The sequence below is a fragment of the Podarcis pityusensis genome, assembly GCF_964106645.2.
Source record: "Podarcis pityusensis genome assembly, chromosome: 15".
NCBI lineage: Eukaryota > Metazoa > Chordata > Lepidosauria > Squamata > Lacertidae > Podarcis > Podarcis pityusensis.
Window position 1 is genome coordinate 31,633,443 of NC_138040.1, and position 20,592 is coordinate 31,654,034.

The 20,592-nt window shown below is 46.1% G+C and overlaps 1 protein-coding gene and 1 long non-coding RNA gene across 4 annotated transcripts in view; both read left to right on the top strand.

Annotated features, from left to right (window-relative positions):
- Window positions 1–2,491, top strand: part of KIRREL3 (kirre like nephrin family adhesion molecule 3) — a 737,348-nt gene extending 734,857 nt beyond the window's left edge. For both annotated transcript variants that reach the window (XM_080983902.1, XM_080983903.1), the window contains one exon: window positions 530–2,491. In XM_080983902.1, coding sequence (XP_080840028.1) covers window positions 530–973 — 444 coding nt within the window. In that variant the 3' untranslated portion in view covers window positions 974–2,491. The remainder of the gene's footprint in view (window positions 1–529) is intronic.
- Window positions 2,492–11,268: 8,777 nt separating this feature from the next.
- Window positions 11,269–14,965, top strand: LOC308464554. Of its 2 annotated transcripts, none has more exons than XR_013980089.1 (3): window positions 11,269–11,526; window positions 13,208–13,276; window positions 14,457–14,965. It is a non-coding gene; the product is annotated as an uncharacterized lncRNA (long non-coding RNA). The 2 variants fall into 2 exon arrangements; XR_013980090.1 differs by lacking the exon at window positions 11,269–11,526 and adding an exon at window positions 13,044–13,080 and having other exon boundaries at window positions 14,457–14,964.
- Window positions 14,966–20,592: the final 5,627 nt, after the last annotated feature.

A 20,592-nucleotide genomic window follows, 5' to 3' on the forward strand; every position in this document is an offset into this window, starting at 1 on the left:
AGTGAGTGTTCCAATTTTCGAACGTTCTTTTGGAAGCCGAACGTCCGGCGGGGCTTCTGATTGAGTGCAGGAGCTTCCTGCAGCCAATCAGAAGCCGCGCTTTGGTTTCCGAACGTTTTGGAAGTCGAACGGACTTGCGGAACAGATTCAGTTCGACTTCCAAGGTATGACTGTACTCTTAAATAAAGGCGCAGCCAACAGTATAAACTGTTAAGTTGTGGGTGAACATATCAGACGACACAGCGATTCTTCAAACAGCTCTTGTTTATCCACAGGCCAGAACAGAACTGAACTGAAAGGTTCAGTCAGCCTGCTTATATAGAGGTCCAGTACAATGTAACTGTAACAATTTTCTAAAACTATCCAATCACTGAACGTCACTTTCGATCCCTTATTTGCATAACTATCTACAGTATCCCCTGCTGGCCCAGGGTGAGAACTTCAGTACATAACATAAACCAAGAAGTCTAAAACACAAAACACGCACCCTGAGCCAAGAAATAACTCTCCCCCCCCCCATTTCTTCCAGGATCCCACTAATGGTTATTACAGTGTGAACACCTTCAAGGACCACCACTCCACTCCCACCATCTCCCTCTCAGGCTGCCAGCCGGACCTGAGACCAGCCAACAAGCAGCGCGTGCCCACGGGCATGTCCTTCACCAACATCTACACGACCCTGAGCGGGCAGAACCGCCTCTACGACTACAGCCAGCGCTTCGTCTTGGGCATGGGCAGCAGCTCCATCGAGCTGTGCGAGCGGGAATTCCAGCGGGGCTCTATGAGCGACAGCAGCTCCTTCCTGGACACGCAGTGCGACAGCAGCGTCAGCAGCAGCGGCAAGCAGGACGGCTACGTACAGTTCGACAAGGCCAGCAAGGCCTCGGCCTCCTCTTCCCACCACTCCCAGTCCTCCTCTCAAAACTCAGACCCCTCCCGGCCCCTGCAGAGGAGAATGCAGACCCATGTGTGAGGAGGATGGGACTGGGACATGGAAGCGGTGGGGGGGGGGGAGGAGGAGGAGGAGGAAGAGGAGCAGCAGGCTGGGACATTGGAAGAAGGCAAGCTCCCCTCCCAGCCTGAAACCCAGCCCTGCCGCCAGCCGGGGTGGAGCAGCCTCCTGAGGTCGGCAGGTTCTGGGTGGGTGGAGGTTGTTTTGTGGTTTTATTTGCATTCTAGTGACTTTTTCTTTATAAGGCCTCAAGGCACTTTCTCCCCTCTTCCTCACTTAAGAGGAGAAACTGCAGCCCAACACACAAGGCGACGGGAGCTAGGACTAGGAGTCTGTGTTGCAGGTAAAATAGTCCATACAAAGAGACACGTACCTTCCCCTCCTGGATCTGTTGATCCTACTGAGCAGGTGGGGAGAACCTACGGCAGCTGAACCCAAACTAATTTTAAGCACAACAAAGTCTGTTTTCTTCCTGCAGCAGACTGGGCTTAGGGGGCCATGGGAGCGACGGAAGGCCCAAAGACAGGCAACTCGTTTGAGTAACTGTAGGTCGGAACAAAACCCATAAGCTTCGTTGGTTGCTTTTCCATATGTGTAACAACGGCATCCTCTTTCAGGGAAAGGGTTGGGGTTCTAGACTCAACACCACAGGAGAACCACAGGAGAACCCTCTTTCATTCCATAAAATATGAGCTCTTCTGGCTGCAGGATGTTTTGAGACAACACATGGTCTTCCTGTTGACCAGCAATTTTGTATTTCCTGATTCCTCCGAAGATTACCTCTCCCATTTTCACTTGATGGGGAGATACATACATGCTACCTGTCAAGTCCTCTGTTCTTGGTCACTTCACAAAGAGAAGGTGACCAATGCTCCTGGTGTCTTTCCCCTCCGCTTCCTCTTCCTCCATGACATCACTTCCTGACGGGACATTTTGGAGATGGCACACCTTCAAAGCTGTCAAGTATGGCAGCCTACTGCCCTTCCTGCCGCTTAGCCCCATTTGCAAACTGCAGTCACACACAAAAATTGTCTTCAAGCAACCTCAAAGAGTTTGGCTTACTTTTAAGGAAGTTCCGTAGAGGGGGGAGAGGAACAGTCATTAGTGTAACTTAGTGTGCACTGACTGCTTAATTCTGGTCGTCTTTTTTTTTACTTTCTTTTGGTTTGGTGTTGAGTGTTCATAATATTACAGTGTGTCTTTGGACTATAAAAGCAAAACAAAACCTGGAGTTGAAAACTTTTAAAGTGTTGATTCTCAGAAGAACACACAGACAGACACACAGACAGACAGACACGCACAACAGGAACTCTCTGGTCTGGATCAGCTGCAGAGGAACTGTTGGTGGACAGAGGACTGAGCTCATAATCTGAGTGACGTGTGACAATCACAGAGAAGGCCCTTCCCGTGGGGGCTACTGCGAGTGAACATAGAGCATTTTCTTACTGCTGCTTGTGTATTTCCTCCCCCCGCCCTATTCTCTTACCCCCTCCCCCCAATAGCACAACTGGAAAATTAATACAAGAGTTGTTACAAGTGCCTTTGCAGTGAATTCATTTGAAAGCTTGTCAGACAGAAGGTCTCCATTGCGAAAGAGAAATCACATACACCTTTTCGGGTGAAGGGGACCTGCAGAATGCCCCACGATCTCAGGGCTCTTACAGATACCCTATTCACTGAACACGCATTCTGATTTGTTTGCACAGGGGTTAAGGTGACATTGCATCAAAGCAAGTGTTGTCTGACGCTTTCCTATACATTTCACCATCACTCGCCTTAATGCAAAAAGTCCAATCTTTGGGGGAAGTTGGTTTGCTGCACAAGGACTCCCAACCAACCATAATTGTACAACCTGAATTTACCAGTATGGGACTGTATCCCACCCCAACAATGGCAAATCTGGAAGTGCCCTCCATTCAATGCCAAGTAGTAGCTAGGTCAGGGGTCAGCAAACTTTTTCAGCCATGGGCCGGTCCATTGTCCCTCAGACCTTGTGCAGGGCCGGACTATTTTTTTTTGGGGGGGGGGAATGAATGAATTCCTATGCCCCACAAATAACCCAGAGATGCATTTTCAATAAAAGGACACATTTTACTCTTGTAAAAAAAATGCTGATTCCCGGACCATCCGTGGGCCGGATTTAGAAGGCTATTGGGCCGGATCCGGCCCCCGGGCCTTAGTTTGCCTACCCATGGGCTAGGTGATCAAAATGTACCAGAAGTATTATTATTATTAAATTAATTTTATGGAATTGTAGAGTCAGAAGGGACCCTAAGGATCATCCAGTCCAACCCCTTGCAATTGCAGTTGTCCCATACAGGGATTGAACCTGCAACCTTGGCATTATCAGTACCACCCGGTAACCAACTGTTGCCTAATACAAAATGTTTCTAGACGACTTACACACACAGTTATAAAATGACCATTGGGTATAGTAGCAAAACAATGATCCCCAAATATCTATCACTGAAACTGCAGTAAGCGTGACAATATTCACTCAGAACCAACCGGGAGATGAGAAAAGGCCACCCAAAGACCTACAAAACAAAGCCCATAAATCTGCTTTAACAATCTACACTGTAGCAGCCAAAAGTAAAAATCAGCAACCCAACATTACTAATACTACTAGCAAAGATATACTTCTGGCACTTCCTGTAGGGGCTCCCCCAACCCCCCAACCCAGAAAAATACCCACCTGGCTTCTGGGAGGTTCTGGCCTTCTCAGGCCAGCAGGTAACAATCAAACAGCAGGTCTTCCTGCTGGGATTCTCCTCAATGGCAATGCATCAGCAAACACAGAGCAGGGCCCAGGTGGGGTAAAAGAGTCACACCTGTGCCATGATTGTCCTCTCTGCTGCATTCTTTCACCCAGGTGGGTGACTATGGGGGAATCAGATGCATAATACTGACCTCCTTCCTAGCAGCTGTTCACTGAGGGTTTTTGCCTTTTAACAATTTATTTGTGTACAATTTTCACATAATGTGCAGCAGACAAGGAGGTGTGTCTTGATTTCATGAGAACCCTTTCTGGTACAGGAAAGCTAAATAATCATCATCACTTTGGAAAACAGATTGGTCCACGAACTGCGTATCTTCAGATGGACTGTTCACAAGACATGGATGTCTACAAACATCCAAACTGGAGTGACTGATGGTTGACTTCCTCTTGATGGAAGGGGGCAGGGTGTGAGCATGGGATAACATATTTGTTAATGTCTGGAAGAACAGCATATATAGAGAGAAGGGATGGGGACAGTGGCCTGATCTAGCACATCACATTTCGCTGATTATCACCATGTGTATCATGAAATACTATTTTCTTCCCTGTTGCCCAGTATGCTGTGCTCTTTCTTTAGAGGCCACTTTCGGACTGCCAGAAACAGCAGAGATTTGCATGAAATTTGCATATGCTAATTTAGACATATAGACGCAAGTTTAGAAATAGAAATGTAGTACATCCCACCATAGAAGGGAACAAGACTTTAAACAGGTGACCTGTGTGTCTTCTCAGCCTGCTATTTTGATTGAGGGCAAATCCGAGGCCCCTTCATTATCTTTAATCCAGACATGAGCTGGACAGCCCTTCAAATGGGACTGTCCTCTGACAGCCTTTTCAACATAGGACACAGTCACCTTTTACTGCTTACACAGATAACATGGGAAGCAGTTGAGGAGCTTTTGGGGAGGGTGGGTGTCTCAGCAAAAAGAAAGAAAGAAAGAAAAAATGCAGCCTGCATAAATAACAAAGGGTTTCTTCCTTTCGTTATTTTTTTGAAATTAGGGACCAAGAAGATGCATGTTCACTTTTTGAAGCAGATGCATACCCTCACAGCCTGCCAGGGCAAAGCTGTACTGATGCATGGCAACCCCTAAATGTTGGGGACCCAGTGTGGCCAGAGCAGTGGGGCAGTGAGTGATGCAACTTTACTCTTTAGACTTACTGGTCTTACGGAAGGCAGGTGCATCCACCATGCAGCTCAGAGAGCAGTGCACAAAGTGGTTCCCCATCCTCATTTCACCCTCACATCAACCCTGTGAGGTAGGTTAGACATAAAGGGCAATTTACTTCACTTCAAAATGCGATAAGCCAGCCCTCATCTGCTGTGTTTCAAGGCCTCTTTGCTCTTTCTGTGAGTAGGGATCAGGCCTGGACTTCTGCCCCAAACTCCTGGCCTGACAGCACTGCTGGATCAGTTGGAGATGAAAGCTGAAGGGAAGTAAAGAGAAAGGACAGCCCTGTTGAGTAGACTACGGCATAAAGCCAGGCTGCTCTTATTTGTACCAGGCCTACCCTCAAGTTCCATATTGCTCGCCACTCCTTGGGGCTGAGCTGCAGATTCCAGTTTCATTCTTGTTTCATTCTCTGTTGGAAAGGACTCTGTCAGAGCCCAAAGGGACTCACCAGGCCTGGCCCCAGCCACAGGCTTGGTCCACACAGCCGCTCCAGCAGTGTAGGACTCAACAGAGATCTTGCTGCTCTTTGACTATGGCCACGCTGGCTGGGGCTGATGGGAGCCACAGTCCACAACATCTGGGGGGCACCATGTGAATTCCTGTTGGTCCACACTGGAAGCAACTTTTGGCATGCAAGGTGTGGAATGTTTGGCATGTGAAATGTGCTCTACCATTAAACTACAGCCCTGCCCTTACCTAATGCACATTGCCATGAGAAAAGTACAACGAGGATTCTAGATCAAATTCAAGGGCACAATAAAGACAAGTGTAAAGTTCTGCACTTAGGCAGGAATAACCAGCTGCACAAATATAAGATGGGGGATACCTGGCTTGACATAAGTACATGTGAAAAGAATCTAGGTGTCTTAGCAGACCACAAGCTGAAAATGAAAAATGTGTTCCGCAGCAACAATAAAAAGTGAATGCTATTTTAGGCTGCATCAACAGAAGTAAATGACCCCTGGATGGTTAGGTCCAGTCAAAGGCGACTATGGGGTGTGGCGCTCATCTCGCTTCTGGCCGAAGGAACCAGCGTTTGTCCACAGAGAGCTTTCCAAGTTATGTGGCCAGCATGACTAAACTGCTTCTGGCGCAATGGAACACCATGATGGAAGCCAGAGTGCATGGAAACGCTGTTTACTTTCCCGCCGCAGTGGTACCTATGTATCTACTCGCACTGGTATGCTTTCCAAACTGCTAGGTTTGCAGAAACTGGGACAGAGCAAAGGAAGCTCAAACTGCCAACCTTCCAATCAGCAAGCCCAGGAGGCTCAGTGGTTTAGACCACAGCACCACCCGCGTCCCTGGCAATAGAAGTACAGTATCTTGACCAAGGGAAGTAATAGTCCCGCTCTATTCTGCCTTGGTCAGACCAAACCTAGAGTACTGTGTCCAGTTCTGGGCACCACAGTCTATAAAAGATATTGACAGGCTGGAAGGTGTGCAGAAGAGGGGGACCAAGGTTATCAAGGGTCTGGAAACCAAGCCTTATGAGGAACGGTTGAGGGAGTTTGGTACGTTTAGTCTGGAAAAGAGGAGAGTGAGAGGAGATACGATAGCCATCTTCAAATATCTAAGGGCTGTCACATGTAAGATGGAGAAGGCTTGTTTTCTCCTGCTCTGGAGGATGGGGCTGATCCAATGGTTTCAAGAAAGGAAATTCTTTGCAAACATCTGGAAGAACTTTCTGACAGTCAGAGCTGTTCAACAGTGGAACGGTCTCCTTTGGGAAGCTAGGGACTCTCCTTCATTGGAGCAGTGACTGGATGGCCACCTGTTAATGGATGCTTTAGCTAAGTTTCTTGCATTGCAGGGGGTTGGACTAGATGACCCTTGGGGTCCCTTCCAACTCTACAATTCTATTATTCTGTGAACCCTGGGCCATTTGCAGTGTCAGAGGTGAAGCTAGCTAATCTCCACAGCACATGGCCAACAGGCAGCTAACAATGCAGACAATTAAACACCTCGTAAAACGCTTCATGCTGGAGAACCTTCCACTTCACTAAGCCAGCAGGCTGTGCCTCAATCTTACAGCAGCTTTCCTGTTGCTTACCAGGCACTGGGTGAGCTATTTAGGTCGACAGTACTCAAAATCCCTGGATAACAGGTTGCATTTTTAATTATTTGTCATGCCAGCGCTGCTTCTGGTTTTGCAAACTGAACATGGAAACAAGACAAGCCCTCCTTGGCAAAAGAAACTTGACAGGTGCTTACATTGTATATTTGCACTAACCAAACATTATTAGGCTTGGACTCAACAATACAGAACAGGAGATTTTTAATTTTAATTCTATTATTTATTGCAAAAGGGAGGGAGGAAAAGGGAGGGGTGACTTTTCTTCCTCTCACCCTCTTTTTCTGAAAACATACTGTTGCTGCCACCTACTGGTCATGTGCAAGAATCGCAAACTCCTAATTGCCTTACATCCTTGCTATCTATACAGCACCCAAAGTCCCCTGGCTGAGACCACGGTGTAGGGCCCTCGCTATTCTACCTCACACATAATTCATGAAGCTTGATTAATATGCAAATACTTGGCAGCCGATCACCCCTCGCGAGCAGTTAATGATTTGTTCAGGGACCCAGCTGCCTGCCAGTATATATATTTCTTTAGTTTACTGTCTACGGCAGGAGCTTCTCCAACCATCTGTTCATTAATATGTAACAAGCAACAGTGATAAGCAATTAAACTGGCTGCAAATTAACCAATTTGCTTGGGGAGCAGCCTTTTGAGCGCTTGTTTGTTTCATTAAACCTTAAATTCATCAGGAATCCAAAGGAACGGAATGCCGTGAGCCACGTTCGGAGCCAGGCTGCAGCTTCTTTCTCGGAAGTAGGGAGGAAACGATCCCTTCCCGTAAGCAAAAATGCAGAAATGTCCATTCAGCCCAGATATGCAAGCCGCACAGGAGACTTTCTTTCTTTCTAGCCTAAAAGTCATGGTAGGCTGGCCCCCCAGTTGCCTGGAAGGTGCCTCCAATTCTGTTACCTCCTGAACTTGGGTACTGGTCACAAAAGCAGCCAGGGTGCTGGGGTGGGGAATCTACCAAGTGTGGCTAGGCATCAACCTCTGAGACCTCAAGTGGGATCTGCCCAGCCCAGCTCAGCTCAGCTCAGCTCAGCTGTGCTCGGAACCCCTTATTTTTCCCTGCTTATCCTCACATTGTCCCATTTCCCTCAAACTCCTCATTCCAGCAAGGATCCAACTCAGGGGCGTAGCCGAGGGTAGGGCTAAATCAAGTAAATCATTTTTTTTAAAAAACTTAATTAACTGAGGTTCTGCTCCCCCCCCCCATGAAGCCTGCCCCTCCCCAACATAAATCCTGGCTCTGCCCATGATCCATCTCTGCTGTCTTGGCGCTGAGCATTCCATATCCATTTCCTGTGGTTCTTTAACAGACCTAGAGATGGCATGACATGAGTTTATTCCTTTTTGTCCTCATCGCAATGCTCAAAAGCAGGAGGAGGCACCTGTGGTCCTTCAGATGTTAGTCATAGCTGCCAACATTTCCCTTTTTTAAAGGGAAATTCCCTTATTCCAAATAGGATTCCTCGCAAGAAAAGGGAAAAGTTGACTGCTATGATGTTAGTGGATCACAGCGCTCATTGTCCTTGACCATTGGCCATGCTAGCAGAGACTGGTGGGAGCTGGAATTCAACAGCAACTAGGCAAGCACTGGTTCGTTACCTTCTTGTAAAGGTTTATCAGACAGAGAGCAGAGCCAGCACAAGACAAGATTCTTGAGGCAGAACTGCAAAACTCTCTCTCTCACTCACACACACCCAAGGTCTAGTCCAGCTTCCTGTTATCACAATGGCCGACAAGGTGCCTCCCCACCTGCGATTCCCACCAACTGGTATTGAGAGTTCTGGGCACCACAGTTCAAGAAGGACACTGACAAACTGGAACGTGTCCAGAGGAGGGCAACCAAAATGGTCAAAGGCCTGGAAACAATGCCTTATGAGGAACGGCTAAGGGAGCTGGGCATGTTTAGTCTGGAGAAGAGGAGGTTAAGGGGTGATATGATAGCCATGTTCAAATATATAAAAGGATGTCACATAGAGGAGGGAGAAAGGTTGTTTTCTGCTGCTCCAGAGAAGCGGACACGGAGCAATGGATCCAAACTACAAGAAAGAAGATTCCACCTAAACATTAGGAAGAACTTCCTGACAGTAAGAGCTGTTCGACAGTGGAATTTGCTGCCAAGGAGTGTGGTGGAGTCTCCTTCTTTGGAGGTCTTTAAGCAGAGGCTTGACAACCATATATCAGGAGTGCTCTGATGGTGTTTCCTGCTTGGCAGGGGGTTGGACTCGATGGCCCTTGTGGTCTCTTCCAACTCTATGATTCTATGATTTCCCCCAAACCATGGAGGCAGGGCATAGGTGTCATAGCAGGTAAAATTGGCCATGCTGCCTGGAACCGTTGGAAGTCAAAGTCCAACAAGTTATGGAGAGCCACATGTGCCTCCCCACTCTACTGTATAACCCTTTTTACATTGGGGGGGGGGCGATTAAGAAAAAAATGTGCAGGTAAATCAATCCAATTGTTCACCAAGTAGTAACGCAATTACAAAACTAAACATATTGTGCTACATGTATTTATTACATCCAGACTCTTCTAGAGTTATTCTGTCGCCCCCCCCCCCCCCCGTACACATTTTGAGTATAGGCCTAAGCATGAATACTACAGACAGGCATGTTTGCCAGGGAGCTACGACTGGGTGAGGATCATTGACACACTGCCCCTTAGCAAGCCAGGCTTGTCATTGGGTGTGCATTCCACGGGGAGCCACAGCCAGCTCCAGCTCTGAGAGAATTATGGACATTTCCTCAGCAAAATGGAGCTGCTTTAAGGATTTGGGTATCTTTCTCTATAGAGCTTTGGCACCTATGTAAATGAAGCAAAGCCTTGGTTTGCCTATACTCAGCTGTTTGAAACTGCTTGAAACTTCTTTGCAACACAATATAATCCCTTAAATCCTGAACTACTGGCGTGCAGTTTGGTTCAGGGTTAAATTCAACATTCCAGGGTCCAAACCAGGCCTAGTCTCACCTCCCACTCAAGAGAGGGGGGGGGGAAAGGTGTAACAGACATTCATTGTATTCAGTTCAATTGTTTGTCCTGCTTGCAGGAAACACCATATAAACTGTGTGATTCTGAAGCAAGGTGTCATGAACTGGCAGGACTTTGGGGAAGAGAATCCCGGTGGGGGGTGTAGCCAGGACTGGGACACATCAAGGCAAGCTGCAGATGGGGAAGGAAAGGTTAGTGTAGGAAGTACTCACGGGGTGACGGAAGATGAGGAGGGGGTGAAGGTCAGTGCACAGGAACCAGAGCAGCAGGACCCATCACCAGAGCCGGGGGGCCCTGTCTCCCTGAACACAGTGGGCTCTGAGGTGTAGGGAGCAGCAGGAAGGGTGCTCCAGGAAGCTGAGGCAGGCAAAGGCCCACAGCCCAGCTCCCTAGCTGGCCAGGTGGAGCTCACTAGCTCTGGGTGGAGGTGTGTGATTGCTCAGCTGGAGTAGACAGGTGAGGGTCATCTGCCTCATCAAGCCCAGATGCTGCAAGGGGCATGCAAAGTATAAAAGGGCAGCAGAGCTGAGGAGCTGTGTCTGCTCAGCTATCCATGTTGATGGACTTTGAACTGGATGTGACTGGACTGCACTTTGGGTTTGACTCTGGACTGTTTCCTGACTGCTGGACTTGGCTACTTGGGTTGACCTTGAACCTCGTTTCCTGACATTTGGATTTAGGACTTTGGACTTCGCTTGTGTGGATCGAGCCTCAGACTTTGTACTTTGGCCTTGACATACAGCCAAGTAAGCCAGAAACCTCTATCAGTTATACTGAGTTGTGGAGATTTCTTTCTATTAGGATTCAGAGAGCAAAAGTTTGAATTAGTCAGCCGCAATTTATGCATGAAAAGACAGCTGTTGCCTGATAACTTTCCTTTTGGAAGCCACCATTCCATATTCTATCCAGCCACAGGGTGGCGCTGCACAGGATTTGCTAAAATTGAAGGCATTTCCTTCACATGAGAGAGGCATTAATAAATTTGCCCTCATAACAAATAAATCAACATAACTATTTGAGTAAATTTTCCACTGCAATTCTACCTGTGTGAGAAGTGTAAGACAAGCAGGCAGCTTGTCCTTGGACAGAATGAGGGCAAATTAACCTTGCTCCTAAATATTATTATTTATTTTATTTTATTTATTTTATTTTATTTTAATTTTTCATTCTTAACACATCAGTGTAGTTTATTAGGTCTGATAATATTGAGAATTTTGCCGCCAAAAGAAACCAAAATCCCACAAAATATAAAACATGTTATGAAAAGTAAATGGAAGCGTATTGATTATAAAGCAATGTCAAGTACAAATACCAAAATATTTTTTGCACACTGGGTAGAAACAATGTAGTTTTGGGTATTACTTTGTGGAAAATTTGCAGGCCAATGAGGTTTAGCAGTTAGAATATAAAAAGGTGGGGTGGGGTGGGGAATCCAGGTTTAAATCTCAACTCAATGACAGCCCAGAGGGAGATCTTGGTCCAGTCACTGTCAACCCATTCTCAAAGACTTCTTATGATTATGCTAAATGGAGGACTCATGAAAGAGTGGGGTATTTTTAATAATAAAGTACAGACATAAAATTACATTATATATATATATATATATATATATATATATATATATATATATGGGGTGTTGTTTTTCATGTGTCTGGAGCCTCAGGCAAAGTGAGGACTAAAACAGCCCACAGAGCTCATAGAGTGCAGGAATCATAGAATCTTCGAGTTCGAAGGGAACCAAGGGTCATCTAGTCCAACCCGCTGCAAATGCAGCCATCTCAGCTAAAGGCATCCATGACAGATAGCTATCCAACTTTTGCTTAAAAGCCTCCAAGGAAGGAGAGTCCACCCACCTCCCACCTCCCCTCGTGGGAGACTGTTCCACTGCCAAACAGCTCTTACTGTCAGACAGTTTATTCCTCCACAATCTCCTTTCTTGCAACATGAAGCCATTGAAATCAATTGATGGCTACTCTGTTAGGGCAAATGGGGCACCGCCCCCCCAAAAAACTCAGCCCACCCCAGCTAGCCCACCCCCACCTGCATGCCTTCTTACTTAACAACCAGTCCAGGGAGCAGCCATTCTTCCTCCCCAGTCTCTCCATCCTTCAGCAGCCACCATCTGAAGGGTCACTTCACTCCTGATACGGCAGCCATGTTTTCCACTCCTTGGAAGAGTGGTCCGTTAATATGAATGGGGCCCAGCTTGCCCCCCCCCCACCTGCCTGTCTTCTTTTTTACAGTCAGTCAAGGGCGGTGGGTGCGGGGGCATGGCAGTCATCTTCCTCTATCTCAGTGGTGCCATTATAAACTCAACAGGGCAGAAGAACAGTGTGGAAGCAGAACTGAAATAAGTTGGCTCTGTCTGTCCTTGGTTCTGGCTCCACTTCCTCTTGGCCTGCCTCTCTCCGTGGGAAGAAGAAGAAGAGTTTGGATTTGATATCCCACTTTATCACTACCCGAAGGAGTCTCAAAGCAGCTAACATTCTCCTTTCCCTTCCTCCGCCACAACAAACACTCTGTGAGGTGAGTGGGGCTGAGAGACTTCAAAGAAGTGTGACTAGCCCAAGGTCACCCAGCAGCTGCATGTGGAGGAGCGGAGATGCGAACCTGGTTCACCAGATTACGAGACTACCGCTCTTAACCACTACACCACACTGGCTCACTGGGCACCAGCCACCACGGTTGCCATGGCTACCTTGCAGGGGTGGGGAAGCTCAGGCCCAGTAGCAGAATGCGGCTCCCCAGGCCTTTCTATGTGGCCCTTAGGACTCTCCCCAAGCCACGCCCCATCTCTCCAGGCCTCACCCCCTCAGTGTCCCAACTTCGCAGCCTCTTTGGGTGTTTTTTGCCGGGCTGGAATGAGCCTGCCTTGAACACTTGATCATGCTTCTTGCTTTACTAGACTGACGATATGGAGGGTGTATGAATGTAGAAACCAGCTTACTGTATATTTTTTTAAAAAGTAGGCCCACTTTGGCCTCTGGCCCTTCCCACCACTGACATGTGGCCCCCACAAGATTGCACAGAAGGGAATGTGTCCCTTGGGCTGAAGAAAGATTCACCAGTCTTCAAACACAGGATCCAAAGCATTGTGATGTATGTTTAGATATTAAAAACATTTTCTTTAATCAGTTCTTAGCAGTCTTATTGTGCTTTAGAGGATTGTGGGCACATATAGTCTTCCTGTAATCATAACAAACTTATTAATATCTTTCTACTGCAGGAACAGGAAGGGGAAATGACTAGAAGGAGCATTGTGTGTCTGAATGTGTCTGAGATCATCGGTGCTGAGGTGAGATCTAAGACTTTATTTGGTCTTGTAGCTCCGGGAGGTGGGGGGGGGGGGGAGTGCTAAAAAGGGCCTTTGAGAAACAAGTTTAGATTATCTGTGGGGTTGTTGGCATTCATTTATGCTGTCTGCTTTATTTATCAGCTAGCATAAGGCGGCCAGGTCTTTAATTAGAGAATGTAGCCTCATCACTGTCCTATAAAAGAGCTAATGTGAATGTTCTTTTGTTTCTTTTAATAGTGTTGCGATATCACGAACGTAATTAAAATAGTTGCTGCATCTGCCTAGCTTCAATAAGGACACCCTTTGCAGCTCTGTTGAATCACACATTTTATGAGCAACCGAAACACATCCTAGAGAAACTGAAATTCAACATTTTTACACAGCCTATAATCATCTTAAAGGAGTGGAGGTCTCCTTAAGTATTGTTGTGCTTCAACCTGGTTTCATTTCAACCTGGGGTGGAGAGATTGAGTAGATATATGCAGGTTTGCATATGTCTATGGAAGCCATTTTCCCAAATAGCCACCAACCATCCTCCTTCAGAACCTCCCTCATATGCCTTGTAGCACCTACAGCCACTTTGGACACTTTGGACACTTCAACTTGTCCAAAAGGCGACAACTGGATTAATGGCCAGCTGCCCTGGTTGTCAGTTCACTTCCAGGCCCTCACATTAGTACATAAAGCCTTAGCCCACAAATATCTAAAGCAGTGGTGGCCAAACTTGGCCCTCCAGATGTTTGGGACTACAATTCCCATCATCCCTGACCACTGGTTCTGTTAGCTAGGGATGGTGGGAGTTGTAGTCTCAAAACATCTGGAGGGCCGAGTTTGCCCACCACGCATCTAAAGTCACCTCCTTCCCTACAGGTCCTCTGGGTAGTTTTCCTAACCGTCAGAAGTTCCAAGGGGTGGCAACCTAGGAGATGGTATTCGGCCTGTAAAGCGAGATAAGCACCGCAACCCGAGAGTTGTCTGCGACTGGACGGGGGTCCTTTACCTTTTTTTATGATGCAGTTAAAATATCTCTGCGTGTAGAAAATGAAACTAAAGATCGCTGAGGAGCGGAAACAACAGTACAAAGGACTGACCCACTCGCTGAATTAATTGATGGATTAATTGTATACCCCAGGGGGAAGTGAGCCTTTTTTATTCTCTTTTGATATATATGTATTTGCAGTTTTACCTGACAAACCTCTCCCGAAAGGTAACGGTTTGAAATACGCAAGGGGGTTTGAAAGAACACTGCTGATATCTCCTCGGTGGAAGGAAAAAATTCTGGACTGGAGCTACTTTGTTTTTGCAGAGGTACCAGCATTTTGGGAGATGGTGCGAGACTACGGAAGGGAACTCTGGATGGCTGCCCAGAGCTAATGGTGTCTTTTTGTCTGGGATTGTGGCGTATTATGGCTCCTGTTGGCAAAAATATTTCACACAGAACTATGAAGACGAAAGTTTGAGCAGACCAGTGGTTGTAAACATAAATGAAAATTAAGTGAAGCATTAACATCAGAATGGTTTGTTCACTAATTAAGAAATGCAATGTGATATTAGATTATTAGCACTCCGTGAAATTCAGAGCTTGGGAAGCCACCCAAAGATACAGAATTTGGCATTTATACTTGGCTTTTTGATCGTATTGTAATTTGGAATGTTTTAATGTGGTTCTTTTTGGATTATTTAAATGGAAAACTTAATAAATATTATATACAAAAAGAAATAAATAAAATAAATACTCAATGACCTGCCTTTCAAATAAGTGGAAATGAAGCAGCTGGTTGCCATGGAGAAATTATGATGACACTGTCACTCTGTAGTGGCAGTGCTGAAGTCATAAGGCAGATTCAAGGGGGAATGCCTGCCACTTAACAGTGACCTTAGGTTTTCCAGTACAGTGGTACTTTGGGTTAAGTACTTAATTCGTTCCAGAGGTCCGGGTTTGGAAGCCTGGTCTGTTAACAGGCAGCCAAACGGAGGAGGAGTCTGGGGGGACGCTGTCGGGTGGTGGCCATCCCACTCACCTGTTTGCCTTTGCCTTACTGGGATGTCTGGAGCCGGTGAGGTTTTCCCCAAGTCCAGCCTTCAAAGTCATTAAGAGAACTGCAGGACGTCCCTATTTACTTCAGAGAAATGAATGCCAAATACTGGTAGTGAGCAGTGGACAAGGCCGTGGCCGTACCTGAGAGAAGGAGCTTTGAAGGGAGACTGCAGGCGGACATGTGCTGCATTGCAAATGATGGGGCAGTGGGAGAGAGGAAAACGAGGGAGAAAACATTAGGCCACATTAGGTGCACCGTCCATTGGAAGTGCTATGAAGACACTTTGAACAGGAATGTTTCTCCTCGGGGATTCTGGGAACTGTAGGTGGTTAAGGGAACGAAGAGTTGTTAGGGTGGTTAAGGGTTGGGGTTGGGTTAGGGGTAGGATTAAGGTTGGGGGTAGGGAACTCTAGGAATTGTAGCTCTGGGAGGGGAACGGGGTGGGTCTCCTAACAACTCTCGGCACCCTTTTCAAACTATAGCTCCCAGATTCTTTGGGGGAAGAAGCCATGAGTGTTTAAAGCGGCTTCATAGCGCTTTAAATGGTGTGGATGTGGCCTTGGCCTCCCTCACCCCACTACCTCTTATTATTGAGGAATCTGAAGGCAGCTCTGTTTAGGGAAGCTTTTAATGTTTGATGCATTACTGTATTTTGATATTTTGTTGGAAGCCGCCCAGAGTGGCTGGGGAAGCCCAGCCAAATGGCAGGATAATAAATTATTATTATTATTATTATTAATTATTATTATTATTATTATTATTATTTCCCTATTCAAAACTCTCGGGAAAAGGAAGAAGAAAGACTTTGTATCTCATGCCATTTTTGAAATGTCTTAACTTGAAATGCCAATAAAGGTATTTGTATTGTACTGTACTGTACTGTACTGTATTGTATTATGATTAACATGGGAAGTGGAATGGTAAAATGTTAATGAGGCAAACGCCCTTCTTGTGGGCGTGGAAGGAGGGACTTGCGGCCGGACAAGTGACTTTATAAGATGTGTTTTTCCTGATGAAGATGTGCCTGATCTTGGGTTACCCCACTTGCAAGTGTGTATAATAAAAAAGTTTTCCTAATTCACCCATTTTGTCCCGATCACTTTATTTAAAAGGATCCAGAGACCTTAAGTCAAAGGAACCAGTTTGTTTATCTCTCACATAGGGCAAAATGAATAAATAATACCAATCCCTCAACTGCCAAAACAAACGGTCTTGCAGCATTGTAAAAACTAACAGATTTTGGGGAAACTCTTTAAAAATGGGAGGGCCAGGCAGGGTTTCTGAAGGTGCCATGGAGTCCACATGCCACACGTGTCACAAGGGGGGGGGGTTCCCTCAGTCATCATTTCTTTATTAACAAGGCCTAGTTTCCCCCGCCCTGTCTATGTATGGTCTCCTGTGATGTCACAAGCAGACATAGCAACTGAGGGAAAGAGGCAGTGTCTTATTCTAGAATTTCAAACACAAGGAGGGCAGGAGGGGGACATTTTTCAGCCCAGGGGCTGTATTTCTCTCCACACAACACTAGTCAAATGTACAAATGAACAGAGCAATGAAAGCAAGCCTTACCTTTGCACAGGAAGCTGCTCAAGGAATGACATGCAGAGAGAAAGCACCAAATCCAATTAAACCTATTAAGAAATAGGTTGTCCAACCCCCTGGAATGCAGGAAACTCAGCTGAAATTTAGGAAACGTTTGTATTTCTGCATATGTTTATAGTACAGTATCCATATTGCTTATCAGAATACGCTAAATGGGGGGACGGACCTCAGCTGCACACCCACCTCCCTTCATTTTGGGGGGGGGGAGGTTCTCTCTCCCTTCCCCACCTACTATCTCCCCCTACTATCCCACTGGCACTGCATCCTCCCCCCAGCCCCCCGAAAAGCTTGCTGCACCCCAAGGCGTTTTGCACTCACCTGAACCCTTGCAGGGAAAGGGGCAGGGCACAATGGGAAGGGGTGGGGCGACCAGGCTGCTTAAACCACACCCCTTTCCCAACGGAAGCGGCATGGGGGAGTCAGTATCCAGCACCCCTTCTCTGCTTCTCTTGAACGCTTTAATCCTTAGCAGTTGTGTCCAAACTTTTTTCAGAGGGCCAGATTTGATGAAGTGAAGGGCCGTGAGGGCCGACCAAAGTTGTTAACCTCTTTTTTTAGGACTGAAGTTGTTGAGCTTTCTTAAGGATTTTACCCTACAACCGCAGGAATAAACTGCCACAGAGACTGGATTAGGCCCCCGAAACGGACTTTGGACATGCCTGCTCTAGATTCAACACTCTTAGCAAACCCAATGTTTTGTTTGAACACAGGATGCTGCCAAGAATGTGAGCCCAGGCTATTATCCTATTTTTTTTTTTAAATGAGAATAATGAATAATGGGGACAGACCCCATAAGCAGCTTTGGCCCACTGCACATGCAGGATTTTGGAAACTGCAGACTTGTGTCAACCTGCACGTGAAGTCTACCCTTCTTTTAGTTCCACACTATGCCTTCTATGTCATCCAAGTGGAAATGGCCATCAATATTTACTTTCCTACAGAAGTCCATTACAGTGACAGGACTAAATGGGGTGGAATGATATATGTGAGACAATAAGTAGCATCCCTGGGCCTTCTCTTCTTCAACTGTCACCTGGTAGTAGCCATTACAGCAGGTTGTCTCTGTGGGACAGATGGTGAACAAAGCCCATTCAATCCACTCTGCTGAAAAAACAGCTCCATTGTTCTTTCCCTAGCAGTTGATCATTATAAGAATGTTTAACTTTTAATGATTGGCGCTTGAATTCTTTTACCCTCCCTCTTTCTTCCATATCCCTTTCTCATTGAGTGTTGGATTTTTTACAGTGTAACCCTATGGGCACAACCTGTCTTGTTTTAATTGATTGCCTGTAAGCTGTTTTTGGCTAAACAGTGAGATAAAATTGCTCTAAAGAAATATATAATATGCATCTCTAGTACAGGCGATATTGTTTCAATTAGTCAAAAGTAGTGAAAATTCACCCAAATATCAAAAATTTTCAACACATCTGCTGTGTTTGAAGACACTGTCTTCATACATGGAGGATATATGAAAATCTGAATTTCCAATGTAGCACTCTAAGGTTGGTGAACAACATAAAAAACAAAAGCCCTGAATTTTAAGAGCTTGACAATTGGCTAGTCTGAAAACATTTTAATCAGACTTCAGCAATTTGGTGCCTTCCAGATGTTCAGACTCCCATCCGTTAGGGATGGTGTGTGTTGAAGACCAGCAACATCTGGAGGGCTGAGGAATACCCCATGTTTATTCTCTGCTTCATAATTACCTACCTGTAGAAACCTGCCAGTCCTGTTTCCTTTTGGCTTTATACCTACTAGAGAGGAAGGTTGTAAGGTCCTAAACCACTCAGGACTTGGTCACGGTGGTCATCTGGTGGTGCCAATGTACATCCGAGGTTCATTTGGCAGCCAGCCAGAAAAAAGCATTTAGCATGATGGCACACACTTCCCAGTTAACAGTTGGCTGCTTTCAAGCCTTCTAGGAGTAGCAACGCTGCTTTGTTTGTTTTTGTAGTTCTGTATGGTAGAGACTTCTGAATATTAGTTATTTCATGTTGTTTTTAATATGCTGTATACCTTTTTGGGACGCGGGTGGCGCTGTGGGTTAAACCACAGAGCCTAGGACTTGCCGATCAGAAGGTTGGCGGTTCGAATCCCCGCAATGGGGTGAGCTCCTATTGCTCGGTCCCTGCTCCTGTCAACCTAGCAGTTCGAAAGCACGTCAAAGTGCAAGTAGATAAATAGGTACCACTCCGGTGGGAAGGTAAACAGCGTTTCCGTGCACTGCTCTGGTTCGCCAGAAGCGGCTTAGTCATGCTGGCCACATGACCCGGAAGCTGTACGCTGGCTCCCTCAGCCAATAAAGCGAGATGAGCGCCGCAACCCCAGAGTCGGTCATGACTGGACCTAATGGTCAGGGGTCCCTTTACCTTTACCTTTTTGTAACCTTTTGTAATCAGATGTCCATACATGTTTGCAAATACATACATACATAAAGGATGGGGAGGCTATGGTATTTCAGACCCAATCCAATTCCATAGGTCTCCAAACATAGACTGGGCAGGAAGCTTGGTACACACAACTGAAAAAGTTCCTCAAAGCTGATCCCCCAGTTGTTTATGTCAGATGTGTTTCGAGAAAGGGCTCTTGAAGCCACCAACCCCAAGGCCAAGTTGTGTTTGCAGCATAAACTAGGAAATAAATCCACTCATCTTTACAAGTGTATAGAGATGTGTCTCCCCTTCAGAACCTATGGCTTTTTTGTGATGAAAACCTATCAGTGCACATCATGATTAGAGAATCAGAGAAAAGTGTGAGCTGGCCACCCCGGGCTCTTTCAGGAGAAAGAGCAGAATATAACTTAAATAAATAGCAAAGCACTTAAAACTTTCAAGATGTAATAGCCAGGGAGACTGCAGTGCTGACAATTCCAATAGGCCCGTAAGACTGTTCCAACTTATGAGCCCTCAAGAGTCAAATCCTAAGACATCCAGTCATAAGCCGTATCCCATGGCATATGCAGATGAGCCTTGCAACAGAGAAGTCATTCTTTCAGCTGATCCTTTGGTTCCCATGTGGTGGCACTCTTGCCACAGGTTGAAGTCTGTCCATACTTGCCACTCTAGCAAAGAGTACTAATTCCCCTCAATTCCCAGGGAATCTATTTCTAAAAGAATTTAAGAGTTGCCTTTCAGACCAAAAAGGACCCTCAAAGCAACTTACAATTTAAAAAAAACCCCTAACAATACAGCCGTACCTTGGATCCTGAATGCCTTGGTACTCAGACGTTTTGGCTGCTGAATGCAGCAAACCCAAAGTTAGTGTTCTGGTTTGCAAACGTTCTTTGGAACCTGAATGTCCTCCAGGGCTTCCGACTGGCTGCAGGAGCTTCCTGCAGTCAATCAGAAGCCACACTTTGGTTTCCGAATGTTTTGGAAGTCGAACATTCCGAGGTATGACTGTATTGATAGTTCCAACAATGCAATGAATTGCGCTTTGCTCCATAGTTTCATTCCTGCTTTGTATGGATATGACATGGAACAATCCATCATTGTTGTCACCCTTTATGGGGCTAGAAACCAGCTGTAGGTGAAAAATCCTCTTCCACCTCTAAGAGATGGTCCCAAATCACCACAACACTGCATGAAATTGCTCGATTGTCCTAAACCGCAAGGAAAACTTCATTGGTAATAAATATCAAGCTTATTCTACAAAAGATGCATGATTTGCAAAGGG